The sequence below is a fragment of the Centropristis striata genome, chromosome 24, assembly GCF_030273125.1.
Source record: "Centropristis striata isolate RG_2023a ecotype Rhode Island chromosome 24, C.striata_1.0, whole genome shotgun sequence".
Classification (NCBI taxonomy): Eukaryota; Metazoa; Chordata; class Actinopteri; order Perciformes; family Serranidae; genus Centropristis; species Centropristis striata.
The window spans coordinates 19175811-19199118 of NC_081540.1; the positions used below are offsets into that span (position 1 = coordinate 19175811).

Sequence of the window (23308 nt, forward strand, 5' to 3'; positions counted from 1 at the left end):
TATTTGTCCCTCCCCGGCGTCAACTTGGCACACAACGTTCCGTCTATGAAAACAAACTAAGTATGAAACTAAGTATGAAAACAAAAACAAAAAAACAAAAGCTGTTTGTGAATGCAAAATGTGTAAAATAAGTGTAACATTAATTATGCTTCATTAAATGACTCAAAGACATGATGACACATCCTGATATTATGTTTCCTAGACGGACTCGAATAAGCGCAACACCCGCGGTTTCCTAGCAACGAAAAAAACGCACCGAAGATGGCGAAATTTGTACTCGCTGGTAAGTATTGATTTTATCAGGAATTTGTCATAAAATATAGAATCCCAATTCCTATTAATGAATATAATATTGTTATCAATGCTATCCCTCTAGGTGTAATTATGTTATTTAGATGCACTTTAACACAAAATCCGACTGTTTTGCCCCCTTGATCCATCCAAACATGAAAATGGCCAAATTTGTTTCTCTTCTACACGCAACAATAACCGAAAAATACGTTCACTGTTTCAGAAAGAAGTCGTATCAACCCCCTACATCATTGCTTATTGGAATAATTTTATTGATAACCTTAATTGGGAGAAGATTTGGAATTTGCCAGCAAAATATATAGTCAACAATAAGATCAAAGAAATTTCTTTTAAAATAATTCACAGAATCTACCCCACTAAAATTTTTCTTCAACGTTTTAAAAAAGATTAAAAAAGAATAATTGCTTTTTTTGTGAAGGACACCCTGAAAGTATTTTTCATTTATTTTGGTTTTGCCCTTTTTCGTCTAAGTTCTGGAAAGATATATGTAACTTCCTTTTTTTTTTTCAATTGAACCTAATTTGTCCCTTTGTTTTGAAAATATACTGTTTCGTTTCACTGACTTCCCATACACAAAAAAAAATCAATATTACATTATAAATCTAGTTATACTATTGGCAAAATATCACATACATAAATCTCGATACACAAAAAAAAATCCCCTCTTTTCTATATTTATAAGTGAAACCAAGCAGTATATTAATTCTATTAAAGACTCTACTAATTTGAAAGCTGCTAAAACTCTGAATATTTGTAATTTTTATAATATTTTTGTATGACAACCTCTTTATGATTTATTGAAACCCCCTGGCGACGTTCTGATGTATTTTTTTGTATTACACCCAACTGCCTTAATAAAGTTTATTAAAAAATAAAAAAATAAAAAAATAAGTATTGATTTTAATCTTTATTTTACAACACTGAACATTAAACCTCTGAAGTCCAGGAGATTTTGGTTCAAATTTGTCAACTTCCTATGCATTAATTTCTGTTTAAAAATAGTAATAGTTTTCATTATAGAGAGAAAAATCACATTTTAAAAATGGTCTAGAAACATAAATGGCACACTGTGAAAGCTTCTATGATTGCACTTTCAACTGGCTTTCTCAGCTTGTCTATATCATATATAAATAAAGTTATAACTGGAAATAAAACGTGTATTTTAAATAAATAGATGGACTTCCTGATATTCTGTAACTTCTACAGGAAAAGCAGACTGTCCATATTATGCCAAAGCAGAATTATTGGCAGACAAACTGCAGGGATCTCTGCCGGACTTCAGGATCCGAAAGATCTGCTTAATGCCAGATGAATGGGAGGTAAGACACTGAATGTTATAACGTTAGTTAAAGTTAAGCCCACCTCCAGTTTATTTTGGCATTCTTATGATATTTCATATTTTACTGAGTGTTGTTTAACCACACAAATATATCTATTTTTGAATATCAAATCATTTCAACACCTCAATGTGACCTTGTGATTTTTTATATAAATAATAATTTATCCATGGTGTCAACAAAGCAATTAGTTACATTAATGTCATTTATTTAATCATATAATAGTGTATTTTTTTTAAGAATTTGATTTTATTTATTTAATTAATAATTTGATTATATAATAATTAATGTATTCATATGTTTAGTTACAACTCTTAAAATCCTGAAATACTGTCTGATAGGATTGGCTGGAGAACACCTGCAAAAGAAATGGCTGGAAACACCTGGAGTCCCCTTTGATCTGGAGGGAACTGGTGGTACAAGGTGGGAAAGGGATGCTCTTAGGGGGCTTCAGTGACTTCATGAAGCATTGTCAGGTAGGCACACACTACCGCTCAAACGTTTTAGAACACCCCAATTTTTCCAGTTTTTTATTGAAATTCAAGCAGTTCAAGTCAAATGAACAGCTTGAAAGGGTACAAAGGTAAGTGGTGAACTGCCAGAGGTAAATAAAAAAAGGTAAGCTTAACCAAAACTGAGAAATAATGTACATTTCAGAATTATACAAGTAGGCCTTTTTCAGGGAACAAGAAATGGGTTAACAACTTAACTCTATGGAGTCTTGGGCTATTTTGTCCATTTTTGAATTCTTTTCATGTCTTTGTAAGTCATTTTGTGTCTTCTTTGGTCATTTTGTGTCTTTGTTAGTCATTTTGTGTCTTTTTTTGGTCATTTTGTGTCTTTTTTGGTCATTTTGTGTCTTTTGGTGTATTTTTTTGTAATTTTGTGTCTTTTTTGGTAATTTTGTGTCTTTTTTTGGTCATTTTGTGTCTTTTTTGTCATTTTGTGTCTTTTTTTGGTCATTTTCTGTCTTTTTTTGGTCATTTTCTGTCTTTTTTTAGTCCTTTACTTCAACATAAAATATGATTTTGAATCTTTTTTTTAACTTTCAAAACACTATCATGCTCAATAAAGAATTTTAAATGTTGCAAATGTGCATTAATTTCAGAGTACACTGAGACATTAAACTGCATCATTTTCAATTAAATCCTGGAAAAGTTGGTGTGTTCTAAAACTTTTTACCAGTAGTGTATATTCCTCTTTCTGAATGAAAATCACTTCTAAAGTTCCATGACTGCTCACTTCTATAATCAATGGTTGTGTAGGACTACTATGGCGTCACATCAGACATGCCTTGGGATGAAATGATGAGTATCGCAGCAGAGAATTTGGAAGCAAAGATGAAACTTGTTGAAGAGGAGCGGCAGCGTGCCAGCCTTATAACACCCACCTTTCACATATGGATCACTGGGTGGGTTGGTCTGAAAAAGTCAAAACAAAAGAAACTGATTTTTTCAGTGGACAGATTGGGTGTACATGTATCATTATATTTCCAGTGCTCTCAACCCAACCTGCCACTTCCTGATCCCCAATGTCACTGCTGAGGTGTTCCCCCACATTTCTGCAATCAGCCTGCACCTACTGGACCTGGAGGGGACTGAGGAGGAACTGAAGGGGCTGAAGATGGAGATGGAGGACCTGGCACTCCCTCTGCTCCATCAAGTACGCTATGTTTGGGGATTTTTTTGTTATTATATCAAAAGCAGATCAATAAAGCCATCTCACTTTATTTATTCCTACACAGCAAAATCTGTAGTGTTGTTTTTCCAGTGTTAATCATTTTGAGTTAGTGGGTGTTGATTTTGGAGTTGTTTTAAAACTTTAACACAAGCGAGTTACATGTTAACACCTGAGTTAGATTCACTTCAGCTGGAGTTGATTTTCAGATTTTATGAGTTGTATGTTCAGCTAAAGACAGAATGCACTTTTTATGTATCGTAAAACAAAACAATGAATGTTAATTATCACATTAGTGAAAGGAAATAACATGATTTTAGGGTTGAAAAATACACTTTAATGTGTCAAAGTAACACAATGTATGTTAAAAATTAACACTCACAGTGAAAGGGAATAACACAATTTGGAGTTAAAAGTGCACTTATGTGATGCCATAAAACACCAAGTGTGTCAAATATTCAACACTATTAAAGAGTTAAAATATAAAAACAATTTTCATTGTGTAATTTTAACTCAGAATCCGTAAGAATTATATAAACTCAGAAAAAGTGTTAAATTTAACACTCTGTGCGCTGAATTAACACTCTGGATTTTGCTGTGTAGGTGAGCATTCACACAGATATGAAAGAGGCCTTCGGAGGAGCAGAGGTGATTGTGATGCTGGATGAGAGTTGGTCTGATGCAGAGGAGGAGGAGAAGAAGAAAAAGGTAAAGAGAGTGTCAGACAGGTACAGAGAGTACGGACAGCTGATCGACACCTTGGCCAAAAAGGAGGTGAAGGTGATTGTCTCCGGTGACTCATTGGTCAACCTGAGATGCTCACTACTTTTGGACAACGCGCCTTCCATTGACAGCCACCAATTCGTCACCATGGCAACTCAGCTGGAGAATGAAGCCAAGGCCATCATTGCAAAGCAGCTGAAAGTCAAGACTTCAGGTAGTAAATAACCTCCCTCCATACCTGTATATTCTCAACATGCATCATCTCTCTCTTCCTCTTTTCCAGATGTTACAGATGTTGTCGTGTGGGGAAACATCAGTGGTAGTTTCTACGTTGACCTGCAGAGGGCAAAGGTTTTTAACTTTGAAGGGACAATCATAGGACCAGATTGGTTTTCCCTACCAGTCCAAAACTTTCTCAATAAGTAAGTTTTAGTATGCTTTAAACACTAGATTCATAGCTTATGTCATTTTATTTTCATGCATTTTATTGGTAAGGTCTATATTCAAATTACAAAACTGCTTACCAAACTGTTCACTGCTGTTTTAAAGGACACCAAATATGAATAAAGCAGTGAACAAATATTTGCTATTTAAATATATAGTGCTGGCATCATGACAAGAGAGTGAAGTCAGACTCAGTATTGTGAGCTTCTCTGAGTCCTCAGTGGAAGTCAGAGGTGTCAAACTCTGGCCCACGGGCCGAATTTGGCCCGCAGTATAATTATATTTGGCCCAGAAAGGCAATACCAAATTATTATTATACAGCGCAAATAATACTACAAATCCCAGAATGCTCTGCTCCTGTTTTGGCTTGAACACAGTAGATCAGTGTGTAGCAAACTGAGCAACAATTAAAGTTGTCTTTATTTTTCTTGCTAGTCCAAGGCTTGAATGGCTGCACATTCATTGAAGGATATTATTATTAGTCATTTGGTTTATTATTGTTATTTTATTCTTACATTTATTTTTAGCCTGTGGAAAAAGATTACTGTTAAATTAAAATTTAAATTTAAAGAAGGCCGCATATAAAATAAAGGGACATACGATTTTTATTTAAATTTTATTTTAGAAATGAATGCCATTGATGTGTTTGTTTGTTTTATTTGATATTCGATTTTGCATGTTTGCAATATTAAGTTATATCAAGCTTTGCTTGTTCCATTTCGTTTGAACTTGTTTAGGTCAATTTTTTCAATAAATATCAATGTTGGCCCGCGACTTTGTCCAAGTTTTACATTTTGGCCCACTGTGTATTTGAGTTTGACAGCCCTGGTGTAAGTGATGCCAAGCAGCGTCTGAAAGTATCTGCATCTGATGAGGTGCCCACGGTCTGAATCAGCAATCTGACTGCTCAAAACCAAAACATCCTGTTCTGGGATATGCCAATAATCTCCTTCTCTCTTCCAGGAAATGGATAGAAAAAGCCTTTCAAGACTTGGTACAGCGTCAGCGTGCAGCTGTGGCTTCAAAGACCTGCCGAGCTGCTGCCATGACGACCGCCAATGGCATCCTCAGCGTCCTGAAGGCTTGGAGTGGCCTCTGTGGTCCAGATGAGGTCTTTTCTTTGGGTGTACTTTGCAAAGGTGAGCACACAACAGGACCTCAGATGCTGATTTTAGCTGATCTAGCTCGTGTTGAAACTACTTTTTCTTTGGCCACTTTAAGGTGAATACCATCTCCCAGTAAAGTTTTGATTTTAATCTTAATTTTACAACACTGAACATTAAACCTCTGAAGTCCAGGAGATTTTGGTTCAAATTTGTCAACTTCCTATGCATTAATTTCTGTCTCTGTTTGGCATCTTCCAGTCTGTCCTTACATCACATGCATTGCTCCTTTAGCTATCAGTCAATTTTTTCATTTTTATTTTAATTAACAAAGTATAAAGCTGCCAAAGTATAAACCTTTTTTTCTTTTCTTTTCTTTTTTTATAACCGTTTATACACACTAAACCAGCGGAAAAAATAATAAATAATAAAACTACAAAACATTCTATTTGAATGCATATTAAAAATAGTAATAGTTTTCATTATAGAGAGAAAAATCACATTTTAAAAATGGTCTAGAAACATAAATGGCACACTGTGAAAGCTTCTATGATTGCACTTTCAACTGGCTTTCTCAGCTTGTCTATATCATATATAAATAAAGTTATTACTGGAAATAAAACACTTTGCAAAGGTGAGCACACAACAGGACCTCAGACGCTGATTTTAGCTGATCTAGCTCGTGTTGAAACTACTTTTTCTTTGGCCACTTTAAGGTGAATACCATCTCCCAGTAAAGTTTTGATTTTTTTAATCTTCATTTTACAACACTGAACATTAAACGTCCAGGAGATTTTGGTTCAAATTTGTCAACTTCCTATGCATTAATTTCTGTCTCTGTTTAGCATCTTCCAGTCTGTCCTTACATCACATGCATTGCTCCTTTAGCTATCAGTCAAATTTTTCATTTTTATTTTAATTAACAAAGTATAAACCTTTTTTTTTCTTTTCTTTTCTTTTTTTAATAACCATTTATACACACTAAACCAGCGGAAAAAATAATAAATAATAAAACTACAAAACATTCTATTTGAATGCAAATTAAAAATAGTAATAGTTTTCATTATAGAGAGAAAAACCACATTTTAAAAATGGTCTAGAAACATAAATGGCACACTGTGAAAGCTTCTATGGATGATTGCACTTTCAACTGGCTTTCTCAGCTTGTCTATATCATATATAAATAAAGTTATTACTGGAAATAAAACACTTTGCAAAGGTGAGCACACAACAGGACCTCAGACGCTGATTTTAGCTGATCTAGCTCGTGTTGAAACTACTTTTTCTTTGGCCACTTTAAGGTGAATACCATCTCCCAGATGGCATCGTCTTTTCAATGCCAGTCACTTTCAAAGATGGGAAATGGTCTGTGCTGCTTGACCTGACAGTTGGAGACAAGTTGAAGGAGAAACTTCAGATTTCTGCAAGTGAACTCAAGCAGGTGTGTCTGATTAAAAATAATGAGGGACGTTGCACAACACATATTTTTAAAATTGCAATCTGTCTCTACAGTTCCAATAGAAGTGCTTTTCTCTCCCAGGAAAAAGGAACGATGGAGTAAAGAAATAGGAAGAAAGAAGATACACTTCAAGTTAACTAAAAAAAACCAAAAAAAAACTTGCATCATAACAGCAGCATCGAAGCCCCTTTCTGCAAAAATATTCTGGAAGTCAGTTCAATGACAACTTTCTGGAAAGGACTCAAAAAATGAGTATGTTTTGATAAAATTTCACATTATTTTGAAATCCTATGCTCTTATTCTGATTCTCTCATTACTATGAGATATTATTTTTGAGAAAATTTCTCTTTATTTTATAATGCTTAGTCTTTATTTAGCAATTTGAAGTCATTATGTCAGCTTTCTTATTATTTTCAGATATCAACTAATTCTCAGAATGGTTCACATTTTTAGAGTTTTCAATTTTCTATAATAAGTCATTATTTCAAGGTAGGTTTTCATTCTAATGACATACATGATTTCTCATCTCATTCTTTTCTTTTATGAGCAGAAATAGGCTTCCATTAAACACAGACTTCAAACCCAGTTTAGAAGTTAAAAGGTTAAAAAGAAAGAATCCACATAGAGTTCAGTGCCACATCTCCAGTTTGTTTCAGTTTGTTCTTTTATTCTCTTACTTTCACATGTGGTGTTGCAGTTTTATTTTACCAGTTTAATGACAATAAATCTTTTCCGCTTTGTGAAACTCTTCCATAGCCGTTATATTTTTTAGATGTAAAAGATCAAACTGAGTACTTTATGGAAAAAGGAGAAATTAGAAAATATATTCCTTTTTTTAAAATTGTACAGTTCAGTAAGTGCCTTTTTTATAGTTCAAGAAGCGATATTTTATTCATAAAACACACTACTAACATACACAAACTAGTCTGTTAATATCCTTCCTTAAATCTGATGTGATCACTCGTCACCCATTTCCATTTACAGCTGGGCAACGTTTCTTCCTTCTGTTGGTAATTAAATATCAAACAAACTGAATTTAATGGGCTCTTTTTACCTGAAACATTCAATTTTTTTCTCACAAATTGTGCAGTACTTTGTCAGCTGACAAGGAGAACTTGAACAGAGCGCTGTTTTTACATGCAGAATATACACGTTCCTTTTTTTTTTTTTTAGCATTTCTACACTATACACAAGGAGGCATGGACTGAAAAAAGGAAAGGTTAGTACAAATACAGTGCACTACGACAAGTCGGGAAATGGTCACATATTCTGCAATGTTATCTTCAATTTGTACAACCCACCCCTGAGATTTGGATGCTGAGTGGTTTACAAAAGCAAAACCGGCCTCTTTATGCAGTCACGCATAGTGCTAGATTTTGTCGAAAGTCTTTCTCCAGATACATAATGTGCTAATAAACTATTATGTCCCTCCAAAAACAGGAAATCTGCTCCAGTAAAAGCAACACTCCTTCGAAAACTGACCTCAAATATTGATCATGGTAAATACATGCGTGATGCATGGCATGCATGGACTTGTCGTGGCACAGGTTATTTGGTAAATATACATATCCCAGTGATAACTATACATGGAACAAATAGTTGACGGGCCTATCTAACGAGAAGCGTGTGTCTTTCAACAGAGATCAAGAATAAATTCAATTACATTTGGATGTGTGAAATTAAATTGCAAATATTATTAAAAACGAAGCATCGATCACAGAGAGGGAATTCTGGAACGTGTCTTTTATCTTGTCACACCAAAGTCACTTAGTGTCTGGGTAAAGATCTACTTCTGGTCAACATCCAACAATGTCAAAGATTAAGCTTCCGTTTCCAGGCAACAAGTGAAAGACCACTAAAAACTGAATGCTTCTGTCAAAACTGTTATCTTGCACACCTTGAAGGTAAAGAAGGTGAAGGATTTTACTGAGTCAAACTCTGGGAATACGCAACTACATTTTAAACCCGGACGTCCATGATGTCATCGTTTAAACATTTATCATACAATCTTTATGGGCGACTGAGGGGATTCAATTTGCTTTTAAAGTCTCCCATCAGCTCAACAATAATGCTTCGTTGACTGTTAAATTAAATAATTTATAGCATATATTAATAGTTATATAATCCAACATCTTTATAACACCATCTACATAAACATCTGAAGGAAAACAAGGTGGAAGGTTAGCCAAGGTAGAAAATAAAGGCATCATTATTCTGGACAGGGTTTTTTTTTTTTTACTACGCAGTAAGAAATTTGCCTGACTGATTAAGCTAAAACAAATATAAAATGCTTTGCATCACCTGACAATAATGATGTCTCTATAGCTGTTACCCCAAGCCAGTCCTGCCCTGAACCTGCTCTCACTGAACTGGATATTATTGGGCCAAAAAGGACTCTACTGCAAATGTAAGGGAGGAGGACCAGAACCAGGACGCACCGAGTAATCTCAGCCATATGCCACACAATCACCGACCAACAGGATTAAACGCCAAACTCTTTGATAAATGTTTTGTATATAGCAGTACGTATGGATATAATGTAGGTCTAATGTACAAATAAAAAGAAAACGGTTGGGGCGGGGGAGGCAACAGGGAAGCTATGACTGTGGTTGATGCGGAGGAGACGGAGGCGTGTCTGGAGCTCCTGAGGCTCCTCCCACCACCTGTCTGTCAGAGATGAGGTCCAGCCCCTCATCCAACTGATCCAGTTCACTTTGGTCCAGAAGCTCAAAGTCCTCTTCCTCAGTGGGAACTAGTGTGTCGTCAGGCATCTCCTCGCCGGCGCCGCTTTCTGTCGTAACGGCCTCGTCCAGGTCCTCGTCGCCCCCCGGCGCCTCTATTGTAGTAACTGTAGTGTTAGCGGTGGTGTCGGCGGGCGGGGTGGAGGTATCCAGAGCACCTGGTGGGGTTTCAGTGGGAAGGAACTCGGCTAGGGAGGGGTCCTCGCTGGCGTCCCCGGAGCGCAGCAGGGCCGACAGAGTGTTCTGCACCACGGTGGAGATGGCCGTGCTCACTATCTCCTCGCTCAGCGCCTCCAACGACTGCTGAGCTCCCTGGCTGACTGCAGCTTCCTTCTCCTCCTCCTCCTCCTCCTCCTCCTGGCTCCTGGCTTCCTCCCCCGCCGCCGGCGCAGGCAGCGCGCCCTCCTCCCCCCCAGGTGGTCGTCCGTGCCCGTTGAAGTGCGTGTTGACGAAGTGCAGCGGGGACGCCAGGTGCTGGATGAGGAGGCTGGCGGGGCTCAGCGGCTCCCTCTCTGACGGAGCAGCGGCCTGGGCTCCGTCAGCCTGGCCGGGGCCTCGCAGGGGGAAGTGGAGCAGGTTGTGCTCCATGGACGGGAACTCCTCCACTGAGGGGAACTCGGGGAGATCCCGCAGGTAGGACTCCTCCGGGTCGCTGTGGAAACTCTGCTGGTCCAGGTCTGCAGGAGAGATGAGACCAAGGTTATAATAGTTTTGGATTTTTCATTAGTTTTAGTTTTAATTTCGTTGTGAATTTTTGTTTTCAAATTCAGTTAGTTTTAGTTAGTTTTTACAGTGAGTTTTCTAGTTTTAGTTTAGTTTTTCGTTTTTGAAAATGCTTAGTTTTAGTTTAGTTTTTATTAGTTTTAGTGTTAGTTTTAGTTTTTTTGTAATGGGCTATATGTTGGGTGCCAGATTGAAAGAGGTCATAATAAATGTTTCCTTTATTTCCTTTGGTTTATCATCTCAGCCCCAATAAGGTTATTAACTCTTACAGTTCTGGGTGTTTTGTATTTTGGTTCTAGTGTAAACATCCCAGTCTCAGTAAACATATTCACCATGTGTTGCATGTTCAAATAAATACACTGAATTATGAATGAAAAAAGTGGACAAAAACAAAAACGAAGGACATTTTCACTATAATTTTAGTTAGTTTTGTAACCACAAAATACAGTTTCAGTTAGTTATCGTTTTTGTTAAAAACTCTAGTTTTTATTTTTATTTCAGTTAACGAAAATGTTTTTTCAATTCTAGTTTTCGTTATTTCGTTAGTTTTAGTTAACTATAATGACCTTGGATGAGACAGCAAAAAAACGGACTAAGCATCCAAGATAAATAGATCTAGATATTTTTGGTGAAATATAACAGTAAGAAATTGGAAATAAATGTCTCTCTGTTAACGTGAGCTGAACAGAACAATTTAAAAATAAACATTTACTCAGATAAAAGAAAATGACAGAACCCTACAACCTACGGGTGGGTTTTGAAGGGCATGTTTTATTTAAAACCACATTATTTCCAATTATGTCATTTTCTGTGACTGGTCTGTGAGAGTGGCACGAAAAAATAATGTTTGAATATGGCTGAGCTCGAGCAGTTCTGTAAGGAAGGATGGTCCAAAATTTGAGGTTCGACCAGTTATTAAATACTGGTGTTTTTAACAATGAGATGCTTCATTAAAAAACATCATACGTCACATAGCGAAAGGACTGAGATGAGCTAAACATCCATTTCCTGCTGGCAGATTAGCCTTGTGTGAACAATATGATCATATTAACCTCCAACAGTGCTCGTAGCTCAACAACACCTCCACCCACTATCGTCTGACTCCTCTATTGAATTGCTCTAAACCAGAGGTGTCAAACTCCGGCCCGTGGGCCAAATTTGGCCCGCAGTATAATTATATTTGGCCCGTGAGGAAATACCAAATGACAACCAGAGCTGGTATTATACGGTATTATACAGCACAAATAATACTACAAATCCCAGAATGCTCTGCTGGTGTTTTGGCTTGAACACAGTAGATCAGTGTGTAGCAAACTGAGCAACAATTAAAGTTGTCTTTATGCACTTTTTCTTGCTAGTCCAAGGCTTGAATGGCTGCACATTCATTGAAGGATATTATTATTAGTCATTTGGTTTATTATTGTTATTTTATTCTTACATTTATTTTTAGCCTGTGGAAAAAGATTACTGTTAAATTTAAATGTAAAGAAGGCCGCATATAAAATAAAGGGACATACGATTTTTATTAAAATTTTATTTAAGAAATGAAAGCCGTTTATGTGTTTGTTTGTTTTATTTGATATTCGATTTTGCATGTTTGCAATATTAAGTTATATCAAGCTTTGCTTGTTCCATTTCGTTTGAACTTGTTTAGGTCAATTTTTTCAATAAATATCAATGTTGGCCCGCGACTTTGTCCAAGTTTTACATTTTGGCCCACTGTGTATTTGAGTTTGACACCCCTGGTCTAAACCTTTGTCTGCCTCCTCCCGAGCAAATTAACTACTTTGGTGTAGAAATATACTGCAGTCTGATGCATTTGAGTAATAATTTACCTTCAGAGACGTCGGTGAGCTGAGGAGTGGTGGCTCTGGACACAGAGAAGCCTCCACTCTCCAGGATGGAGGCCTCCTCGTCGGACAGCTCTGAGTCTGTGATGGCCATGGCCAGAGCTGTGGTCTTCACATCCACCTGACCAACAGAACCACAGCGCTACATCACTAATGCATCAGAAGGATAATATGCATACTGCTGACACCTGACTTTACAGCAGCAGTGTCATTTACTAGATGGAACTGTTCACATCCTACAGTTGCATTATTAGCATGTGGTAAAACTTTAATTATATTGCTTGAAGCTTGTTACAACACCATATAACAGCTTCTCTACCATTCCTGCTAAAACAATAATACCCTGCTCCTCACAAAAAATCTTTCCTGCCACATGTCATCACACTGTACAATAACAAATAGTCTGGTTCATTACATACAATCGTTATGCACTTTATGTGTTTTTTATGCACACTGTTCATTGCACCTTGTTTGTTTCACGGCACAAACATTTTTATACTGCATATTCATATTTATTCTGCACTGGAATTCTACTCCTGAATACATACTCCTTCTTTAGACACTTTATTTTTACATTACATTTTATTGTATTTTTATATTTTATTGCTTGAAGTATGCCTAGGTTGTTCTTTTTATTGAATTGTGTTGTTATTGTCTCTGTGTGTAATGCTGCTGCTACACTGTAATTTCCCAGCTTGGGATAAATAAAGTCTGTCTATCTATCTATCTCTCTATCTATCTATCTCTGTATCTATCTCTCTATCTATCTCTGTATCTATCTATCTCTCTATCTATCTCTGTATCTATCTATCTATCTCTGTATCTATCTATCTATCTATCTATCTCTGTATCTATCTATCTATCTATCTATCTATCTATCTATCTATCTATCTATCTATCTATCCCTCTATCTATCCATCTATCTAGACCAGTTGTCTCCGTACCGTCGGGGCGAAACAGGACAGCTCCTCCTCGCTCTCACTCTCAGTTTCAGCTCTTGGCTCGTCCCCCTCCTCTACCTCCTTCTTCACCTCTGTTAAAAAAAACAACAACACAAATTTCACTCGGAAGAAGATGATGTGAACAAATGACACTTTCTTTTCGAATGAGCAACAGTAGGAGTAATTGTTACCTACAGATGTTAAAATTAATATTTAACCCTGGTCTGTTGACACAAGCATGTAACCGAAACTCAAGCTCCTTGTGTTACACTTCCTCCTCACATCCTGTATTAACCCATTCAGACTGGATGCAACATTTGCATGTATATATGGGTCAGTGACAAATAAGGGTTGGCAAGATGTCAAATGGTGTAACCACAAAAACATGATAAATATTAAATACTTCATCCACCTAACATTGTATTTAAGTGGACTTAAACTAGGGTTGTCAAAAGTATCGATACTCAAAAAAGTATAAAAGTAGTAGCACTACTTCAGACCTGAAGCTTGTTATCATAGCTGCAGTTTCTTTTTGCACAACTGTTTTTTATTATAAATATTTAACCTGTGGTGCTGTTCATTTTTACATGTTGCATTTTTCTTGTTCATAAAAATATTTCTGTTACATTTTAGGGTCTTTTTTTTTTTTATTATCCTTGTGGTATTGAAAATGGTATCGAGTATCGAATATTTTCCTGAGTATCGGTATCGAGTTACCCTAACTCATACATATGATTACTTAATTTAAAAAAAAACAAATTAATTTTTTTTTTGTATTTCTACATGTACACATTTCGTCAATTTAAGCAGAACATATTCTAAAAACAACCATTTTTTTCATTTTTTTTGACAAATTATGTAAAAAAAAATGTTATATACCATAATGTTGCAATGTAAACGTGGATTGTATTTTTTCGAATTTTAGTTCACATTTATTTTCCTGTATATAATCAGATTTTTATGGGGAAAAAAATGACACGGAAGAATTGACAGAAAATAAAGTTGAACACTGTTGACACAGAGGCGGACTTTAGTATTATTGACAATAAAGTGGACACCTGTACTTACTGTAGGATGATGACGTACATTAACTGCTACACAGTGAACAAACTGTCATATAGTTTTTGATATGATAATGGAAAATATAGCTGTCACTTTTTTCTTTCTGTGCCACACGGTGCAATACATTTTCATTATCTTATGTTGTTGTTAATGCACTTTAGGGCAAAGGCAAAGATTTACAGTTAAGGCCAATGGTTTAAGCTTTAAAATGTTTTTTATTTCATGTCTCTATCTGCTACAGAGACTGAGAAATTAATTATTTAGGAAACATTCGGTGCAGTTTTTCAGAAAACCCTCAGGTTTTGGGAGGCTGTTCTGAAACGACGGTTGGTCCAGAAGGACTTACACTACCGGTCAAAAGTTTTACAACACCCCAATTTTTCCATTTTTTATTGAAATTCAAGCAGTTCAAGTCAAATGAACAGCTTGAAAGAGTACAAAGGTAAGTGGTGAACTGCCAGAGGTAAATAAAAAAAGAATTTCAGAATTTCAGAATTATACAAGTAGGCCTTTTTTTCAGGGAACAAGAAATGGGTTAACAACTTAACTCTATGGAGTCTTGGGCTATTTTGTCCATTTTTGAATTCTTTTCATGTCTTTGTAAGTCATTTTGTGTCTTTTTTGTCATTTTGTGTCTTTTTTTTGGTCATTTTGTGTCTTTTTTTAGTCCTTTAGTTCAACATAAAATGTGATTTTGAATCTTTTTTTTTTTTCAAAACACTATCATGCTCAATAAAGAATTTTAAATGTTGCAAATGTACATTAATTTGTATATATCCTATAGCATATTCAATTCATACCTGCACTATATTTATACTCTGTGTTCATATGTAAATACCCTGCACTTTACTACTCTGCACTTCTGGTTAGATGCTAAACTACATTTCGTTGTCCTAGTACTTGTACTCTGTTCAATGACAATAAAGTTGAATCTAATCTAATCTAATCTAATTTCAGAGTACACTGAGACATTAAACTGCATCATTTTCAATTCAATTCTGGAAAAGTTGGTGTGTTCTAAAACTTTTGACCAGTAGTGTAGGTCTAAATGCTATTGTTTTTTATTTGATGTAATGCACACAGGTTAGGTGAATGTCTAGCCTGAAGGCCACTCACTCCTCTTGTCGTGCTTGCGGTGCTCCGTGTCCCCCTTCATGCTGTAGTCCAGTTTCATCAGGATGGGCTCCAGGCCCGTGTACATCCTCTGGATCAGTTCGTGGTACACCACCAGCGGCCACAACAGCACGCTCAGGACTGAACAGGTGCACAGACAAAGCACTTTAGAACTTTATAATACTGCACCTTTTCTCCACAAGCATCAAAGCATGAGTGGAACAAAAGGTTGATTCTGTAATGGCGATCTATTTAAGTTATGTCCCGGTTCTAAAAAAAATGTAGGCGCTGTACAAAAACTACAATTTGAATCAGTTTAAAAAGGAAAGTTTTCTTTACAAATTTTGTGTCATGAGCGCTTTAAAGATAACCAAATGTATGCTGAAAATAGTGATATTTCAGCAAAATCCCTTTGTTCTACACAATTATTTTCAAACATTCCCAAAAATAAAGCTTTTGCATGAACCAGCATCAAAGCATGCATCAGAATGCATCAAACTCAAGAGAGTAGTTTTCCACAAACCAAAAAAGTATATCAGTTTGAATGGGGTTTTTCCTTTACAATAAATTTTTTTTAATTGACAAAATTACACCATCTACCACAGACTACCACATACACTGTAAAAATAAAAAACAGGTGTTCATTTTTTAAAATTTCCATAAGAAACTATGTGTCATGATCACTTTAATGATCATGAAATCTAAGCTGAAAATAGTGATATTTCGGCAAAATCACTTTGTCCGACTAATTTTAAAAACATTTTCAATATATAAAGCTTTTGCGTGAACCAGATCCTAAACAAAACAAAAACAAAAACGGAAAATTCTGAGCCATCAATGACTCAGCTGAGACATGAGACAGTGATGTGACAAATAAATGGAGCAAAAAAACGCCCTGAAACTACTTGGAACCTGAAACTAACCTGCACAAATAATATCCAGTAAACACATTATCAGGGAATGCAAAACCACATGAAATTTGATTACCCCATTAGCTGCTATCATTACTTATTATCACACGTACTCTGTTAGTCTGCACAAGCACTCAATGCAATGCCAAGTCACAGCTTAGCACAATAGCTTCTTTGTGTCTATTTATTAGGCAAGAGGCGACTCACCGATAATATAGGAGATCATGATTCCTGGTACGTAATGCCCAACCACGGCCAGGACAAAACAGCCACTGCACATCATCACACAGAACTGGGAGACAGAAAAGGAAAAAAAAAAAGAAATCATTTATACACCTTCAAGCTGCATGGGGTACAAGAAGAGGAAGTGAGAATGTGTTCTCTCTGCAGGTGTGTGTCGTGTTTGATAGAAGAGAACGCCTGGCGACTGCAGCACCTGCTGAGCTCACACAGATTGCACTGTGCCTTGGAGATTTCCATATAACTGCATGTATGAGTTTGCAATACAGTGAACCCTCGCTATAACGCGGTTCACTTTTCACGGTCTCGCTGCTTCACGGATTTACATCATGCATTGTGTTCTGCATTCTGATTGGCTAAACAGTCTCTCCGCGTCTTCTCTACCTGTGTGTCAATAACGTTATGGTTTAATATAATGGCCCAGAAGAAAAAAGAGCGACAACAACTACCGATAACTATGTTCTTTAGGCTTTAGAAGAAAAAAACGCCACAGAGCGGAGTCAGGATGCAGCGGCTCAGTCAGAAGAGCAGTGAAATACTGTACTGTACACGTGAGTCACTATTTGTCCTACTGTACTTTGTATTTTTTTTCATAATCATTTTTCATTTTCTCCCGTTCCAATCCGTCACGGTGGGGCAGTGCTGATCCCCGCAATATTAACCCTTCAGTTCGTATTGATGATTAAAATTATTATTTATTTATTTATAACTATATTATTTTACAGTACAGTAGTTTTTTGTAAAAAAAAACAAAAAAAAAAACAACAACAACAAAACGTTTATACAGTACTTTTATTTGTTAAACAAATGCTTGGGCCTGTAAAAAGGGTTTGTTCCTTGCTTTCAATGTTTTATGGAGTATTTCATTGTATAATAACTGTAAAAAAATAAAGGTTTCTACTTCACGGATTTCGCCTATCGCGGGTTCTTTTTGGAACGTAACCCCCGCGATAAACGAGGGTTCACTGTAATTAACTAAGGCTACGTTTACACGAGGACGGTCTGAACAGAAGACGCGAAAGTGGCGTCGCGTCTTCACTTTTTATTCCGCGTTTAGACGAGCGTTTTCGGGAGGAAATCTGCTGCATACGGTGACGCAAAAGTGTGTGAAATTGGATTGTATGCAGCCAGGCGGCATCACTTAAAGCCATAAGAGCATCTTTGGGCATGTGGAAGTTTTCACGCCACACATTTTCATCAGCTACTCCTTCCACAAAGTTCTCCACCATCACTAGATCTCCCAGGTCTCGTTCACAGCCGCCTGGCTCTTCCGACCAATCGCTGCATCCAGAATGTGATGGAGGTAATTCCAGATCCTTCTCTGTTCACTAATACTATCTGTACATATCCTGTACATTTGGTGGAAAGACTCCTGTAAGTTTATTAGAGCTGCCAGAGCAGCTTGAAGGTCCCACCATGGAAATAATCCCACGTTTGTTTATTTCCTGTACTGGAGCATGTATGTGACGTAAACACATACGTGACGTGAGCAGATCAGATCAGAGTTTTGTGTCTTGTCAGTGTAGACGACACGCTACGGAGGAGAGGATTTAACTTTTCCACTTTGGAAGGTGGTTTCAGATTTTTGCATCTTTAAGCCCCAAAAACGCCGTCACCGTCTAAATGAAAGGCACTTCCGATAAAATATTTTGTCGTTTTTACCCGCGAGCGTCCTCGTGTAAACGGGGCCTTAAAATACAAACATTCATTCTTGTAATTCCTATCAATTTCTTTCCTTGTGTGTCAATGGCCAGAGCAAGGTTATTATAGTTAACGAAAACTAACTAAAACTAACTAAAATTATAGTGAAAATGTCCTTAGTTTTCGTCTTTGTCAACTTTTTTCATACATAATCCAGTGTTTCTATTTCAGCATGCAGGAACACATGGTAAATATGTTTACTGAGACTGGGATGTTTACACTTCAACCAAAATACAAAACACCCAGAACTGTAAGAGTTAATAACCTTATTGAGGCTAAGATGGATAAACCAAAGGAAATAAAGGCACATACCCATTACAAAAAAAATAAAACTAACACTAAAACTAATAAAAACTAAAGTAAAACTAGCAAACTCACTCTAAAAACTAACTAAAACTAACTGAATTTGAAAACAAAAATTCACAACGAAATTAAAACTAAGACTAATGAAAAATCCAAAACCATTATAACCTTGGGCCAGAGTGCTGTACCTTGCCGTGGTTCTGTCGTTTGTACTGCAGCGTGTCCTGCAGGTAGAGGCAGTAGGTCAGGTAGCTCTCAGCCAGGTGGTGGCTGAGCTCAGGGACGCTGAGCAGACGCTGCTCCCCGCTCATTGTGTCACTGTATGCAAGAAAAATACACACACAGGAAGAGAGAGACAAAGAAACATTTGTAAAGAATGAAAAAACTGTGCTTTATGTGCTTCAGACTGTACTTAAGTGCTTGTAGAGAGGAAATATAATGATAGACGTACACTAAACTGGACTGGTAGGTTAACATTAGTTGTGATGATATGGTACGACATGGGACAGCAATGCCACAAACGTAAAGACTTCACGTTGTTGGAATTTAACAGGCACAAGAGGGGGATGTGATGAAAAAAAAAGAAAAAAAAACTATCATAAGTAATGTGTTTATCATGCACATGCTACACACCTTTGCACAGGGGGAGCATCTGCTTGTTGAACTGCAGAGGCAGAAAGAAAACAGACAATTAGCAGCAGATCAGGAGCAAAACATTTGTTTTAGCAGACAAGTTTTTCCAGATGAGTCTGAACCTCCACTTTCTCCACTCCAAATTTGGCCCGCAGTGTAATTTTATTTGGCCCACGAGGCAATACCAAATTATTATATTATTATTGTACTATAAAAGCTGATCCACCGGTATTATACGGCGCATTTACCGCTAATACTACAAATCCCACAATGCCCTGCTGTTGTTTTGGCGCGTCAATCAGGACAGGACCCAGAAACGCTCCTCTGTGACAGTCGTCATAGCAACCTCAAGCTAGAGCTGTCTCCCAGCTACCCCTTCCCAAAAATGGAGAAAAGAAAGGCAGAATTTATTAACCTGTTGAAAAAGTTTATTTTGATATTTAAATCAGAAGGATGCAAATAGAAAAGAGGCATACGATTTTTATTTAATTTTTATTTAATAAATTAATGACATTGATGTGTTTTTTATTTGAAATTTGATTTTGCATGTCTGCACTATTTAGTTATATATTGTATGTTTATAAGCGTTGCTGGTTCCATATTTAATGTTAAAGCAAAACATGTTTGGTATATATTAAAAGGTTTATTTGTTCAATGTTGGCCCGCGATTTTATTCAAGTTTTAAATTTTGGCCCATTGTGTATTTGAGTTTGACACCCCTGCCTTACACTGTGCAGATTTTAAATTAATTTAGCATCCTTAAGTCACATTTTTGCTTTAAATTCCCACCTTGCCTTGGTAAAAATACTGCAGGATAAATATGACATGTAATATCTAAAAAATAATTGTACAAGAGTGAACTTCCTGTGCTGAATATTCAAGAACTGTCAGGTATCAGCAGCTTCACAACAATAAATAATTCTATGCAATACTCTTGACCGCTGCATTATTTATTTTATCTGACTATAGTCTCAAGTGCAATTACCCTCGATGTTTTACTATTATACTGTAGGTGTATATGTCATTGTTTTATATATATATATAGCTGCGTATGTGTCATGTTCTATCTGTTTTAAAAGCACTGATGGAGTGGCAACCGTAATCTCACTGTATTTAATATATAATAACAATAAAGCTTTCTATTAATAGGAATTGGACGCGGAAATCCCTTCTGATTGATTTTAATTTATTTATTTTTTGATGTCTCTACTGGAATCTTAACCATGTTTCTGGATATTGTTAATTCAATTAAATTGAAACACAGTGTAAACACCTAGGGTGTTACATTTTCAATTCTGAATGGAAAACCGGTCGAAATGAGCTTTGAATTTCAATTATTTCATTATAAAATGGGAGTCTTAATACACTTGATACCATGTAGTTTATCTTTGTTGTCAGGGCAAAAAAACGACTATCTGTTGATCTTCACAAATTCAGACGTAATAGCTGAACAATGGCTGAAATATTAGCTTAAAACAGTCATGACACACAGAGTAAACACTGGCATAGCTGGCTTCTTGGTCCAGTGAAGGCACTGTGCTCAACAAATATAGACTTTAATTGCCCCAGCAACAGTGAACATTTGCTCTGGCAATGAGTGACAAAGCCTAAGGAGCAGATTCAAGTTACATAAAGGCCTGGGCTCACCAGTTATGATGGGCAACTTGGGCTTCCATCTCTCCAGGAGCATCAGTCCCAGCAGGGACACACTCAGCAGGAACAGAGGCCGCAGGGAGGTGGAGGACAGCAGCCTGTGGAGACACACACACACACACACACATAAACAGCCTGACAAATGGCTTATGTTCAACATTTAAACATAGAAATAAAATGCCACCAAACTCACTTCCAAATCGTCACCCTGTTAAAATAATCACCTACCTAATTTTTTCAAGTTTTGCAGGAAACACCAAAAACTTCACCAAAAGTGTAACATATGACATTTATTGATCATTTCACTCCAAAAGGATGTAACAAAGGATGGCTATTGGCATAGTAATAACACTGTGTGTAAATTATGTAACTTAAGAGAAATAAATGACTTAGGTAATTTTTTGAACATGCCTTTGTGACTTAAGCAAGATATGGTAACACTTTATTTTGAAGGTGTCTACATAAGAGTCACACAAGCCTGTCAGTAACATGACATGTCATGTTTATGACACGCTCATGTCACTCTTATGTAGACACCTTAGAGTAAAGTGTCACCAATATTAATGTCAGCAATAAAACACTGATAAACTAAACTGATAACTAAACAATCTCCCTCTAGCTCTTCTTTGCTGGGTTTTTATCTGATGACTATGAATGTGGCAAATTGTCAAAGAAGTGATGATGTTAAAGGAGCAGTGGTGGAATGTAACTAAGTACTTTTACTCAAGTACTGTACTTAAGTACAATTTTGAGGTACTTGTACTTTACTTGAGTATTTCCATTTTATGTCACTTTATACTTCTACTTCACTACATTTTGAGGCAAATATTGTACTTTTTACTCCACTACATTTAGCTGACAGCTTTAGTTACTTTTCACGCGAGGTTTAACATAAAAAACACAATAAATTTAGGTGATTAGACACTTTTTTAAAATAAACCTCATAACAGAATATTAAATAGTCAATATGAGCCCTACCTTGAGAAAATTAAAACGCTGTATGCATAAATGCATCAATAATAATAATATAATATGATATTTGGAATATATAAAACAATCTAAGTGGCTCCATTCTGCATAACAAGTACTTTTACTTTTGATACTTTAAGTACATTTTGATGCTGATACTTTTGTACTTTCACTTAAGTACATTTTGAATGCAGGACTTTTACTTGTAGTGGAGTAATTTCACAGTGTGGTATTAGTACTTTTACTTAAGTAAGAGATCTGAATACTTTTTCCACCTCTGTAAAGGAGTAAAATCATGATCTGATCAACTGAGGATGGAGGAGATTTTACCATAGGTGGCTATGAGGAGATGATTTAGGCAACAAAACAAAAACATTTTCACGATCAGGCGATTATTTTAACAGTGTGACGAAATTAAACTCTATTAGCACCTGTTAGTTGGCTGTCACTGCCAGCTGGTTAACAAGGCCCTGAGCATGACATGAGTGTTTGTTAGGATTAAGCTGCACAAAGCTACAGGGTGCAACAACTCAAAATAACTCTGGTTGTCTATTTCGCAAGCGACGTAATGTTCTCCTGGTAGTGTTAAGGCCATTTTGCCGTGCAGAAAATTAAGTTTAAAGTGTCTTGCAAGCTACGTTAGCATTGGGCTAAAGACGTGGGATTAGCTGACTTATCTTGACATTCACTCGTAATATCCTCGCTGACATTAGCCAGCCAGCTAACACAATGCAACCTTTTCCTGGTGTCAAAAAGGTGAAAAACGTCATAAAAAGCGGACACGGGTGGTTACCAGAATAATGTGTTGAGTGTGAGGGCGACAGAGATGCTGTAGAGCGGCCTCTCCCACACCAGCAGCCTCTGCAGCCACAGCAGCAGCGGCTCATACTGCGATAGCCAGCCCTGGAGACGCTCCCGCAGGCGGACCAGCTCCGGGTTCGAGTCCCCGCAGATCTGCTCCGACGACCCCGCAGGGAACAGTGCCTCAAGGCCGACCGAAGAGGAGGTAACCGAGGGGCGTCTTGTGGCCTCCTCTCCGCTCGCCATGTTTCCCCCACTTTGTTATGTTGTTTTGGATATCACGGGGTATATGGAGAGACCAGCGTCAAGTGTCATAGGCGTAAAATAAATAGAGCTTCCGGTGCTGACTTTCACAATAAAACAACCCTTTGCAACAAGTTGACAAAGTGCCTAAGCGAAAAATGATAGAGAAAAACATTTTTTAACCCTATAAAGTCTGAACCGTGAAATAATTTGCCAGAAAATTATATTTTTTTAAAACTTGAGTATCTATTGAACCTGCGGACAAAAATAAATTTGCATATATGAATTCTAATTTGTATCATATTTGATACATCAGGTCCTTTTGTGCAATTTGTTGCTCACAGTTTGTTTTTCTTGAACTAACAAAAA

General features: G+C 36.8%; 2 protein-coding genes across 3 annotated transcripts; one reads left to right on the forward strand and one right to left on the reverse strand.

Annotated features, from left to right (window-relative positions):
• The first annotated feature begins 187 nt into the window (after positions 1-187).
• On the forward strand, positions 188-8119 carry mdh1b (malate dehydrogenase 1B, NAD (soluble)). 2 transcript variants are annotated; one of them, XM_059327727.1, is made up of 10 exons: positions 188-283; positions 1519-1631; positions 1991-2125; positions 2915-3060; positions 3146-3311; positions 3930-4263; positions 4333-4471; positions 5457-5632; positions 6898-7037; positions 7137-8119. In XM_059327727.1, the coding sequence occupies exons 1-10, from the start codon at positions 262-264 to the stop codon at positions 7155-7157; spliced, it is 1392 nt and encodes a 463-aa protein (XP_059183710.1). In that variant the 5' UTR covers positions 188-261; the 3' UTR covers positions 7158-8119. The 2 variants fall into 2 exon arrangements, with proteins under 2 accessions (XP_059183710.1, XP_059183711.1); XM_059327728.1 differs by lacking the exons at positions 6898-7037; positions 7137-8119 and adding an exon at positions 5715-5758.
• On the reverse strand, positions 7697-22998 carry retreg2 (reticulophagy regulator family member 2). Its single transcript, XM_059327726.1, has 9 exons — positions 22689-22998; positions 20921-21024; positions 19274-19304; positions 18829-18958; positions 16604-16688; positions 15489-15626; positions 13314-13402; positions 12355-12490; positions 7697-10473 (listed from the first exon to the last, which is right to left on the reverse strand). The coding sequence occupies exons 1-9, from the start codon at positions 22940-22942 to the stop codon at positions 9653-9655; spliced, it is 1788 nt and encodes a 595-aa protein (XP_059183709.1). The 5' UTR covers positions 22943-22998; the 3' UTR covers positions 7697-9652.
• Positions 22999-23308: the final 310 nt, after the last annotated feature.

What these genes read in the sequence shown, in the direction of transcription:
- mdh1b (XM_059327727.1), top strand. Translation starts at nt 262, where the DNA reads ATGGCGAAATTTGTACTCGCTG. An exon ending in GGCGAAATTTGTACTCGCTG is followed by an intron (nt 284 to 1,518) that starts GTAAGTATTGAT and finishes TAACTTCTACAG; the next exon opens with GAAAAGCAGACTGTCCATAT. An exon ending in TAATGCCAGATGAATGGGAG is followed by an intron (nt 1,632 to 1,990) that starts GTAAGACACTGA and finishes ACTGTCTGATAG; the next exon opens with GATTGGCTGGAGAACACCTG.
- retreg2 (XM_059327726.1), bottom strand. Translation starts at nt 22,942, where the DNA reads ATGGCGAGCGGAGAGGAGGCCACAAGACGCCCCTCGGTTACCTCCTCT. An exon ending in CCGCAAGCACGACAAGAGGA is followed by an intron (nt 13,403 to 15,488) that starts GTGAGTGGCCTT and finishes TTTTTTTAACAG; the next exon opens with AGGTGAAGAAGGAGGTAGAG. An exon ending in TGTCCTGTTTCGCCCCGACG is followed by an intron (nt 12,491 to 13,313) that starts GTACGGAGACAA and finishes TCTGTTGGTCAG; the next exon opens with GTGGATGTGAAGACCACAGC.